The 12,707-nt window shown below is 40.4% G+C and overlaps 1 protein-coding gene across 5 annotated transcripts in view; it reads right to left on the bottom strand.

Annotated features, from left to right (window-relative positions):
* DIP2C (disco interacting protein 2 homolog C) overlaps positions 1-12,707 on the bottom strand; it is a 310,242-nt gene that overhangs the window by 130,030 nt on the left and 167,505 nt on the right. For 2 of the 5 annotated variants that reach the window (XM_064637857.1, XM_064637830.1), the window contains exons 2-4: positions 12,407-12,478; positions 9,697-9,864; positions 281-391 (exon numbers count right to left, since the gene is read on the bottom strand). In XM_064637857.1, coding sequence (XP_064493927.1) covers positions 281-391; positions 9,697-9,864; positions 12,407-12,478 — 351 coding nt within the window. The remainder of the gene's footprint in view (positions 1-280; positions 392-9,696; positions 9,865-12,406; positions 12,479-12,707) is intronic. The other 3 variants (XM_064637840.1, XM_064637849.1, XM_064637821.1) reach the window with 2 other exon arrangements.

The following is a 12,707-nucleotide window of genomic DNA, read 5'->3' as shown; positions in this document are numbered from 1 at the left end:
GGTGGGCCCATGTTTCCTCTTGTCTCCCTTTCGTTACTTATGTGCCTGCAGAAGGCCTTCTTGCCTCCCTTCACATTTGCTGCCAGATTCAATTCCAGTTGTACTTTGGCTTTGCAACTCCACCCCTGCATGCTTGGACATTCCTCTGTATTCGTACAATGAATGCTTCCCATATAGAGCTACATGAGTTTACAACAAAATTCTTTTTTAAAAAGAGGAAAGAAGAGAACCAGACATTTCAACTTTTCATTCCCATTCTGGGGTCTACAGTTCTACTTACCCGACCTGTAGCGCTCATCCCGTGACCCTGAGGACCTGCGACGGTGATATCGAGAGGAAGAGGACGGAGTAACAGGAGTTCGACGTTCTTGTGGTAATGCCTGGTCCACTCCTGCAACAATAAAAGAAACCAAACAGCTCATTCTGATTGAATTTTTGAAGATTTATAGTGAGGGGGAGTTCAGCATACACTAGAAGCAGAAAATGAACATTCAGTGCCTAAAGTGTGTCATGTCAAAACACACTACTTGCCTCTGGTCAGCTTTTCTGATGTGGTTATTTTCCTGATTGTCTTTAAGGAACCATTTTTCCAGGATAATGGACAACATAAGAAGAGCACAGAGACAGTAAGCTTGGAGATTTCCCCCCCCCCCAAACAGATGACTTTTCATTAAGCAGTATTTAGGAAATATTTTAATGAGCTAATAAAGGCAGACACCATTGCAATGTATATTGAAACCTTCCTGCACACTGGTTCGTAAGAAAACTTAGCCAGTGTGTATCATCTAAAACCTCATCTGGTTGATATCAGCTGGTGACAACACAATACTAACCTGTGGAAACTAGTTCCTGTGGGAATTATAGTAATACATATAGGCATTTTTAGCTACCAAGGGCCAGAAAGTAAACAATAACTGCACCAAACCAGGCTGAAAATAGCAACATGTTCCAGCGAAATAATAGAATTAGCCTTGTAATTCATATACCTGCAGCATCTCAGTACGCTGGGCCTAAATATCAGTATTTTTAGATTGAAACCTTTTATTCATCCCTTTCTCATAGTGAATTTGCTTTCTTTTTTAATAGTGTTTTCTTGAAGGCTTCTTAAAATTACAGTAGTGGTATAACAGCATCATAGATAAACACTTCTAGAAACTGATGTTCCTAGACAACTTCCAGAGAAGAGTGAAGGCAATTACTTACACAGGAAAATTCAAACAAACAATAGGAAAAGAAAGTAAATCTGCATCTGTAATAATGGCATAATATGGTACCCTGCTCTCTTCCAGAGAAGAACCTGAGCAGACAAGCCCAGTAAACGATGCATTCAGGTTTGAGCTAACAAAGCACAGGGCCTTGGGCGCTGTGATGCACAGGGGTAAAGAACAAGGAGTGCCTGAAAAAAAAATTGATGCTTTCTCATGGTTTCTTTTGCCTTTAAGAAGCAGTTACACACTATGTGTAACTGTAAGAACAGAAGTAAAACTGGCCTCTTGCGCTTAGGGTTCAAATGGATGACTAATAATTTGAAATTGGATTCAACAAAACAATGCATGTAAATATGTTCATATTTTTCAATTAAAACACAATGTAAAATCTCTTCACTACTATTTCTGAACTATTCAATGCCAGCTTATTGGAGAAGATAAGAGTTTACATTTGTGGAAACAATAATTTTGATGTAGAATACAGATCAAGCAAAAATGCTGTGATGACTTCAATCAATCTCAGTTAGGTTTCAACAGGTTCTTTAAAAAGCACATTTTTAAAAAAAAAGTTGGCATTGTATGCTTAGTTCTTTGTGAAAACAAACTGCACTCAAAATCCAGCTTCTCTCTTAAATCTTTGGAATATCAGCAATGTCAAGTCTGCTTTGATTTTGTGGAAAAATGGCTGGTTGGCTAAAAAACATACTTGGAGTAAAATCTCATAGGCGCCTAAAAGACAGAATGAATCCATAAATTTTCTTCTACTCAGATTGTGATTAATAATTCACACTCTTAAATCAAATAACATGTCTTCGTTTAACTCCTCTGTCTCCACATACAGTACTGTGTAATTTCTCTTGCCCTTGTATTCTTTAAGGCAGGTGAACCTGACTTCTGAATCACTGAAATAATGAAAAGAAATACTTTCTCCTCATTTTTATATTCAGAATTTTTCCTTCTTTATTTGGTCACCCTGAAAATGAATAATACATAGTTAATAATAAAATTAACTTTGATTGAAATTTTTCCAAAAATTATCTTTCAGTCTGTACAAGGTGCTAAGATCATTATTCATCTCAGTCCCTATCCACATTGTCAGGAATGAAACAATCTCTAGAAATCACACATATTTACAAAAATCCTAAAAAAAAACACCCAAAAATTGTAGACCTAACACTGCTGTTGTGTGACAGAGGTTTTGTGAAAAAAAGCAGTGCCACGCTTCCCATGGCAAATGATTTGTGTAGGGACACGGCATGTGGAGAAAAACAAAGATAACTGAGGTGTTGTCACTTTGGTACAACATTGTGATGATACAGGAAAAGGGGATTAACTGCATCTTTCAAACAACAATAGGCTTTAGAAACTAAAGAAGAGAAATTAAAGAAAACTAAAGAAGAGAAAGTAAAGAAAATTAGAGAAGGAGAAATGAAATTCTAAGGAAAAGCATCAGTTTCAGAGGTGTTCAGCTACTGCAGGAGGGAGATTTTTCAGGCAGACCTGAAAGCCACTGGATAAAATACGTTCAAGCCTGTGGTTTCCTTTTCCTGGCCTAGTGGTTGTGAGACATCTCAAGTGTCTCAGTCTCTTCTTCTGCAGCTCTGGGAAATGCAAAAAGATCTTTTTCCAGGTGTGAAAAAGACAGTGTACATAAAGTGACATCAAATGCTTCCCCTGCTGTGGCAGAAGACAGCAGGATACCCAACTGGCCTGGCAGCACTGCCGCCCACAGCGCTCCCTGACACTGCCGAGGGCTCTTCCCTTCTCCAGCTCACCATGGACATCACGCTGCTTCTTATTCTTACTAAAGATATACAATTCTCTCATCTAATCTTAAAGCTGAGACACTTCAGCTAGTTTACTTCCCTTTTACTTTGCATTCATGTGTTTGTTCTTTTAAGTAAATCAGTTGTGACCCTATTGGTAATATGGATTTTCTTCATAGAAAAGAAAGAGAGAGCCCCAACATCCTGCACCAGTAGTCATTTAAGGCCACAGAAAACTAAAAGAGGATATGAAAATGTCTTCTGCATTTATGAGCTGTGGGGGTTATTTGATGGCTTTACTTCCCAGTTTCCCATATATACAAAAACAGTGACTAAACCTCTACTTGTATGGAGCAGAACGTGAACTCGGCTCACTGATAGCACCAATTAACCATGAGGAAGTTAATGCTGCACTAAAATACTGAGGAGAAGCTCTCCATCAGTCACCTGTGGGGAGATCTCTTCATACTACGTTCCTTTAATGTGCAAAAACAGAAAGCACTGCCCAACTTTGGAGAGAGAGCAAGAAACTGGATGACAGTTCCCTGCTGAAGGGGTTGGAGCAGGAATTAGCTGGAATCGCCCGGACTCACAGCTTGGCTTCCCGTGCACCCGCTCCCTCGCACGGCACCAGTGATGGTGTGAGACAAAGTGCACAATAGGAAAACCTACACGCTGCCATTCCTGAGCGATGGGTGGGAGTAAAAGCCATGCAGAATAATGAGTACCATGAAATCAGTGAAGTGTTGCCATAAATAGCGAAGCAGTGTTAACAGCCAAATTGTTCACCTCCATGAAGGCTCTGGCAGTATAGTGCAGTAACAAGCATCTTTTTTTTTTTTCCACTTTGACTTCTGAACATAACTAAACCCCAAAAATTGATGGCTTTCACAGCCAGCACAAGGGTCTGTGAGTTAAGTGCTAATGCTTGTTCAAGTGCAGCTTCGCCCAGATGCATTTGTGAATTGGTGGAAGCGGTGGCATAATGGGCTTTGAGAATCTGTACTTGGATCAATTCCTAAATTTCAGGAGACAGTAGAGCAATGGATGGCTTTTCTAAAAGAAAGGATAGTGTCACACCAGTATCCTGTGTGCAGACACAATCGCAGTCACTGTCAAATTGGCATCATTCTTAATAATACCATGGTCTACTTGGCACTAGTGATTGACTTGTCACAAGTCACAAAGAATTTTAGCAAAATATATATGCCTGGAACACAGATGTTTTATATGAAAGGCTGAGAAATCAGCCTTTACGGTCATCACATTTCACATAAGCATCAACAGGTGCACTAGAGCAAACAGCCACATTCTTAATACAAGCTAATGCTGCTAATGCGGGATCCAGCTTGCAGATTAAGACACCTATATTTGGGTGTCTACAAGAAGGTGCTTAAACTAAGCTCCCATTATGAAAAACAGAGACCTAGACCAGGACTCAGAATTCTAAACAAAGGTGTCCACCTTATTTTCAAATGTTGTGGGCTATGACACTTGGCTTGACCAGAATGGCATATATCCCCTTTAAGTCTTGTTTTACATGTGCTTGCTCTGTGCAGATGTCTCCTGTACTACAGGAAATCCTGAACACTATTAGACACCTATCTTCAGGCAACTACATAAGCCCAGTGAAGCCTTGAGAGCTATGCAGGTGGTCAGTGGAGGTATCTACTTTTGAGTAAACTGAACAGCTCTCTGGGTTTCATCAACTGAATTAACTGTGTCTCTTCACATAAGAATGGAAGCTTAAATATAAGGTTCATAGGCAGACAACTTAATGCAGATAAATCAATCCACAAATCCTAATCTGCAAGCTGGGTCCTGTCTTGACTGTATTTAGCTGAAAATGCAAGAGCCTCAGTAAAGCTATTTAAGCAACACTACTACAATCTGGATGGCTTTAACTGCATGGAAGGTACAGAACTGTCAGCTGGAATCAGGCTTCACCTCCTTTTTTTTTTTTTTTTGCCTTCACCTCTTTGTTCTTCCCTTCTTTATTACTTCTTTTTTAGCTAAATTGCAGTGCTATGGGCTGATAGTGTGGCAATAGCTGCATTGCCCTCTCCAACAGAGGACAATTGTTTCCTTAATGACAGCTGACAAGCTGCTTTGATATATCTCTTATTCCTATGTCTGTGTGAACTTTTTGAATCTAAAAATATCTAAAAGCTGAAATGTCGAATTGACAAGAAATAGAAGGAAGGCATTCTTAGACAGAGGTTACATTTATTGTTCTAAAACTAACTTACAGTGTGTGCCCCCCAGGAGAGAGAGCTGTAGGATAAACTCAACAACTCCAGGGCCAGTGGGAAGGAAGGCAAACAGTGCTTGCAGTGCAGTTTTAAGAAATGGTATTTACCTTCTCTTCACAGTATTTCCTGAGCTTCTATGCAATGGCTGATGGCTCAGCTTTAAAAGCAAAGCCAGGTGGTGAACACATCGTGTATTTTGTAAACAGGTTAAATGTCACACCATCCCCACGGAACTTCTTGCATAGAATGGTATTTCACTCTTCCCATCAAATGTACAAGTAAGTAACGAATTTACTGGATAAGCCAAAGGAGATTTAAAATGCAATACTTCTAACCAAAGACATCCAGGAAAGTGGAGAAACTTTCTGCTAGATAAATCTGGAAAAACTGGAATTTCTGATTAGATTTGTTTAATTTACAATTTTTCCTTCACAGATGAGCTTACTCCCGCACTTGGTCCTGATTTCAAACAAACCACAAACTTCAAACTGATCTTCTTTCCTTATTAAAATCTCAATTTTGCCTTCCAGCATTTCCTTGCAAGCTTTAGCTTTAAGTTCAAGCTTAGTATGGATATCACAGGCTTCTTTTTTCTCTCCTTTATCTCAGTGACAGTGGACATCACATTACAGCTCCAATTCACATGTGATGTTTGATTTCCATTGTTCTTTAGACAGTCACACAGCTTCAGTGTACCATCTGAAGATTCTTTCAGGAGAAGGCTACCTATTCACACAGCAAACACATTCACCAATGGGCTGGTCAACTCATATTGCAGACAAATTTGGGCAGCATTGTGAATCCCAGCAATTTTTCATTTTGACAGTGGCACCCAGCTCTTCAAACACCTCCACAGGCTCTATCTCCACTGCCCCAGCCCTCAGTGAAGCAATTCCTTTCCACCCTCCATCACTCACCTCTGATTGAGCCATCTTTTCTCACCCATTTGTCAAGATTATTTTAAACCAACACTTTCATGTTTCCCTCTATGCTCTTGTGTTCAGCAGATGGTGTCCATTACCATTCAACAGATATTTTACTGGAAATCTTCAAATTCTTTGAAAAACACCCCAACTCTGATGTGCTAAAAATATCCTCCCAGACAAAAAATATCATGTTGAGTGCTGAAACCACTACCTGCATTACTAAATGATTTCATCATGTACTCATTTCTTCCCTTACAGCCATTTTTTTGGCCTTATTATTAGGGTGAAAAGTGAAGAAAGGTATTTTTTTTGCTCTGTGTTTGAACAAGGTTTAGTGTTATGAGGTTATGGTGTAGAATAGAAAACAGAGATGCCCAAAAAATAAAGAACAATAAAATGGTAACTGGGCTCTCAGTCGAGTGGCAAAGCCAAAGCAGTAACCAGTTCTCAGATGCTTTCTGTGCCTTCCTATTTAACCAAACTAGGCTCTGTAAAGCATCCACCAGTTCAAACCAAAACTCTTCTTTAAACCCAAAACTTACTAAGCATTTGTCTACATGCCATAGTTTGTCATCTGTGAAACATCTGTCACACTGTTTCCATGTGTTGTCCAATGCATACGCCTTTCAATGAGATGAGATACATGCTCTCAACACACATACATGGTCTGAAATGCCCCATCATGGTTATCCCTTGATAAGATCTTCAAGAATTAGTAAGGCAGATGTGATAGGAACACTTGTTAGTATTAATAAAATGAATACATGAGGGTATTTTTTCAGTTCCAGAATCAACATTTGTTTAAATATTTCTTTGCAATCTAAATAATGTTGCAATCCAAATAATGTCTGTGGAAGAGAAAATGAAATTGTAATCACCAAGTTTACTTGGAGTGCCCAAAGGGTTAGCAGCAGAAATAGTTGAAAGCAAATGGATGCACGCAAACAGAAAAGTATGCAAATGTATGCACACATTACAGATATATTAATATATGTGTCATGCTAATGACAGAGGCTACAGAAATTGGTTCCTGTAATTCTAGAGAAAATTGTTCCTTCATAAGGTAAAGGGATCTTCTGTGCAAATGTGTTATCTTCTCTGCACTGTGTATCTTGAAATGTCCCCAAGCTGGTGCTGTTGGGGCTCCAGCAGCAGGAGGTGCAGCGATCTGTCTCTAGGCCTGTGAAAGGAGCAGCAGGTGCCTTTTAAGCACTGCATCTCACAGATTTATCAGCCATAGTAAATAAAGCACTGATGACTGGTCTACATGGTTACACTACAAATAGAGCTACATTGGTGGTACCAATGATGGGAAATTACAGAAAGCAATCTAGTGTAGACACAGCACTTCATTAAGAGAGAATGAACCACCCATGTCTAAGCTGTTAGAAGCAAAGCTTAATTGATCACAACATTGTCTCTGTTCTGTGAATGAATAATCAAATTTCCTGGCAAAAGACTGGAAGCAAATTGGGCAAAAAGACAGCTTATGGGGAATGCAGGTAATTTAGCTATTTTTCTTCTAGGGAGGGTTTCTCTTAATAGCACGCATGCAGCTGTCCACGTTATCTTACCCAGAACTGACTGATCGAATCAAGATAATCTTCAGAAAGTTATTCTAAAATAAATGTCTGTTCAAGTGGTTATTCTTTCAGCTCTTGGCTGTCATGGTTCCTCTACAGAGACAGTAAGAGAAAGGTCACTCCACAAGAGAGAGTGGGATATATGTACAGATATAAAGGTCCGAATTCAGTATGTTTTTTGGATGTCAGACACACAGGCACACTAAGAAAAGAAAAACTACTCTGTGCACAGAGCAGCTCCTGCTACAAACTAACATCCTGAGAAAGCATTTTGAGGAAACAAAGCTGTATTTTGTCTCCCTGACTTAAAGCAGGTGGAGATTTAAAGGGAAAGAAAAAGGGGGCTCCCCCTACCCCTTCTCCCATTAACAATGCCAAATGCAACACATCCGTTCCAGATTTCTGGATATTCGACAGCCCAGCTGGAACAGTACAAATGTCCTTTGCATATGTGCAGTTTGTGCAGCATCTGGATGTGTCAGGCCTACTGTGCAGGCACTGCAGAATCAGCCTGCAGATGTGCAGTGGATCCACCACATCCCTTGAGTGACACACACATCCCTTGTGTGTCACTCACTGCACGTTTGCTGTACAGCATATGTGACAATATGCTCTCTGGGATTGTCCTCTCAGCAATAGGGAGCTAAGAGTGAACTACAACACTGGAGGAATATCAATCACATGGTTGCCCAGCTTTACCTTTCATTAATCCCATTCCTAAATAGTAACAGCTCTCTCTTTCTAAAATGACAACACCTCAATAAGCATGACAAAAAGACCATTATATGTCTGTGTGTGTTCATATATGTCTACAGCCAACCCTTCTACTGCCTACATTTAGCACTTACATGGTTTCATATCATTAATACTGTTAATCCTGTAATTGCAATTTACACTTAATCATTCCCATTTTGCAAAAATCTTGTGCAGAGGAAATTAATCATGTCAGACTCAGGGAATCTGACTTAGAGCTCCCATATAAGAGGAGAAATACAAATACAGTCAGAATCCCATATGGTTCTCCTCCCTAATCTTATGACAAATTGGTATGAGAATGAGTGGAGAAAGGTTTATGAAATAGATAACGTTTTTACAGGTATGTCTTGTCCTGACAGAACTGCAAAGCTTATCTTCCCTCTAGAAATCTCTTACACCACATCTGGACTGCCTGTACGAGCGTGGGCAAGCACACAGGCAAGAGTGTGATGTCCTCCATGTGCCTCACGGTTGGCAACAGAAAATCTGGCATCTTGAGGGGCTGTAAATCCTCTGCAGCCTTGCTATAAGTGCAGGGAGTAAGAGCAGAATGCCTGCCACCAGCCACAGGTCCCCACAGAAGGCAGGATGGGTACCTGGGAAGGGCACGGCTATGCAGGCATGGCTGGGGTCATGCCTTGCCAGTCCACACTGCAGAGACCTAGCCCTGCACAATGTTCTTTCTCCAGTCTGCTCTACCAGCCTGATGCCTGTTCTTAAAATTCAGTCTGCTTCTGAATGGTTTGGATGTGAGCAGAGCTCAGGTGAAGATCTCTCCTTGAAAACAGTACAGTGTTAGGGGTGCTTAGATTTTTACAGCTTCCTCCGGAATCTGGTGAGCTTGGACCTGTTCAGAGCCCTGTGAAAAGGCAGTGCCAAAATGGGAATTAAAAACACATGCTTGCCTGTGTTTCACCAGCTTGTTGTATGAAACCTCCTCCAAAGTATCCACAGTATGGAAGCTAGAGAAGTGTTAATATGCTCAAATGTTACTAAGTAGAGCTACTCCTTCTCCCTTCCCATCATTTCACTTTTAGGCAGACAAAAGCCAGCAACGGCCTCCCAGATGTTGTCCTTTGGTTGTCCTGCCTTGCAACTGGCAGCCCCATGTTTATCATACTGGCATAGGCGTCTACCAGAGGCTTCCAGATGAGGCACAGTTATATACAGATACGGACTGGAAAAGATACATTCATCGTGCTCACCAAAACGAAAATAAAAGAGAGGCCGGTTTCCTGCTGTGCTGGCTGCTCTCTCTCTAGCGGCCGCTTCCCGGATGTCACAGACACCAATGTTGGCAGTGCGGAGCATTCTTCTGGCAGCTCCTTCACTGTGTTGCAGTCTACACCGTACCGCGGCAGCTCCATTCGCTGCTGTAACAAGTCGAAAAAAACTAATTAATTCACGTTTAGTTTTTTTACATTTGTTACAGCAACGAGTGGAGCTGCTGCCCCCATGCAGTAGAGCACACACGCACACGCACGCACAGACACCACAGGACACTCACGGAGCCAACGCGGGTCAGTGTTCCACTCTGCCAACATGGGCGTTAGGAATGCTAGTAAAGGTGCAGGATGTCCCAACAGAGGGGAACTGCCTTTGGATTTCCTTTAGTTTGTTGAATGCTGTCAAAGAATGCAAATCCCTGCCCCTTCCCAAAGCCTCCAATCCCAGCAAAAGAGTTATGTCCGTTTCCATACTGTTTTAAAATATCTCTAAAACCTCTGTTTCCTCCTAATAGCAAGATCCAGGTCCATCAAAGCTTATAAATTCTTGCATTCTCCATCAAAAAAGGTTACAAAAGAAAAGAAAGAAAAAGATTAGTTGGTCACATGTGATTGTTGAGATACTAACAGAGGCTTACAAAAGGCAGCATCTGTTTTGTTATCCTATTTCTTCTTGGAAAGGATTCATCTCCCCCTTCCTAGTGAGCAGGCACCTCCAGCCGTTCAGATGAATAAAGTCTTAGAAGAATATAAAACTGAACTTTTTCAAGTTTTGTCCAAAAGGTAACACAACAAAACAAACAAAAAAGTACAAAGACAGCAAAGACCCAAGCACAAATAATATCTGTTTCTGCAGAAAAATAATATGGCAGAAGCACTGTCTTCCACTATAATAAAATAATTTACTTAGCCATCAGCTAAACAATTGAGCTTAATGTATTTACAAGAAAACAGTGGAATATATTTCAATACTTTTCCTCTTGTTCCTATTATAATCTTCCTTCACTTATCCATATCCCATATTCCTAGTGTGCGACTTTCTGCTAAGTGGTTGAGCAGAAAATGTTTACTCCACTTCATCTCATCTTTAAAACAGCCCTAAATCAGCTATATCCTCAATCCAAAATTATTGAATGTATTCCACTACAGACCTGGCTTACGGAGATCCCTCTGCTTCTCCTTACACTGAAAAACTTTAATATCACAATAGAGACCTTGAAAAGGTAAATAAATCCCTAAAGATTCTCCATGTTCTCTCTTTCATCATTATATGCATGACGAATCCCCAGCAGTTTCAGCCAGGATACAGTTTGACCAGAAGACTATGAGTTTTCTGGAGAAACAGCTCTACTTGCTTACATGAAGAAACAAAAGTCACAACTAACCAAATGAACAAATAGTGGTACCAAGCACTGCTGCATTGAAGATTATTGTGAAGCAACAGTCTCTCCACAACTCAGTAAACCTAAGCAGGTCTCATGAGAACAAACTGTGAAGACTACTGTATTTCTGATAGTCTGGTCAGATCACTAAATACCCAGAAATTTAATAAACTGCACCTCTGGTATTGTAATTCTGTTGATTTGATTTGTTTCATTCTCTAATGGTTCCCAGTGGTAAGGAAATGTCACAGACCCCCTCAAAACAGGCTGTATCACTTCAGAAAACAGAGGTGTCTGTAACACTGCTGTCTTTTGTGGAGTTCCCAACACTGGAGCAGACCAAGTGAAATCCAAAGGCACAAAACCAGCATTCTGCTATGGAGCTAGACAATAGATATAAACCTGAAGAAGTGAAGAAGGCAGTGCCTTCACACATGAGCAGTTTAAATAAAAACCCATCAATGCCACCATAAAGGAAAGATTTTATAAAATGAGGAGGAAATTAGTTCCGAGGCCTGCAAAAAAAATAGGGCTCAGAAGACAGCCAAGCCCAAGTGGAGCCTCTGTAAGGTCAGTGAGATTCCAGGAAAGGGTGGGCACACTCCTCTGAGGCCAAGAAAGAACAGAGGTCTACACCAATACTTCCAACTACATAGTGAACTTCATGATCCAGTGCCTCAGAAGAGTGAAAGAACTCTGAAAGTTCTTGTACATATATATGAAATAAATTCAATAAAGCAATACGTTATTAAATATAGTTTGAAGATATTTTTACACCTTTTGGGCAAGTACATGTAGCCCACCCTTCAGTATTGAGACCAGGTATGTATGAAAGGTCAAGCTGGACTCTAGGGATGTTGCTGGTCTCTCTAGTGTCTTCAAAAGTGAGACTGGGATAGAAAACCCAGAAATGGACGAAAGTACAAAGGTCCATGGTTTTCCTCCACTCTTGTGTATATCTCTGTTCAGAAAACTTTACTTGGCTGAGATGTTAATGAGTTAGGACATCACGTTTTCCTCTGTATTCTTGCATTCCTTCCAACAAACAATGCCTCTCTAACAAGCCCAGGCTGATTTAGTTTTCCAGACATGACTGCCAAACCCACACCAACGTATGTAAAATATGTACACACACATCAAAGCGGACATATATATAAAAATACACATAAAATGGATGGAATAAGCTTATTCTGCATAACAATAGCTTTGTTTCTGCCACATATATTTCTTCAGAGATGCAGATTTTTACAGTGGCAAGTATCAGTACACTTGACATCTTCATATATCGCAAGCAAAGATATACGTACCGGGAGGCTGTGGCAGGTAGGCCCCAATTAATTTTGATCTCTTCTTTTCATATCCTTTCTGTGTGATGTCACCTGTCAAGAAAAGAAAAGGAAAATCAATACAATGTGGATAAAGACAGTGTCTAGCTGCTTAATGGCAGCACCATCAGCTTAGCCACCACTGCACTGTTTGTCTGTCGTGACAATTATAATGAACAAATGAGAAGCACAGTATGATCATTCCACCCCGAAAAAACTCAATTTACGCCGGAGCCATTCTGACAAGTAAATACCCAGCCTTGACTTATTCCAGAACCGAAGT

The sequence above is a fragment of the Pseudopipra pipra genome, chromosome 1 (genome assembly GCF_036250125.1).
Source record: "Pseudopipra pipra isolate bDixPip1 chromosome 1, bDixPip1.hap1, whole genome shotgun sequence".
In the NCBI taxonomy this organism is placed as follows: Eukaryota; Metazoa; Chordata; class Aves; order Passeriformes; family Pipridae; genus Pseudopipra; species Pseudopipra pipra.
The sequence above is the reverse complement of the archived record's forward strand: the minus strand, read 5'-3'. Positions and strand labels throughout refer to the sequence as shown.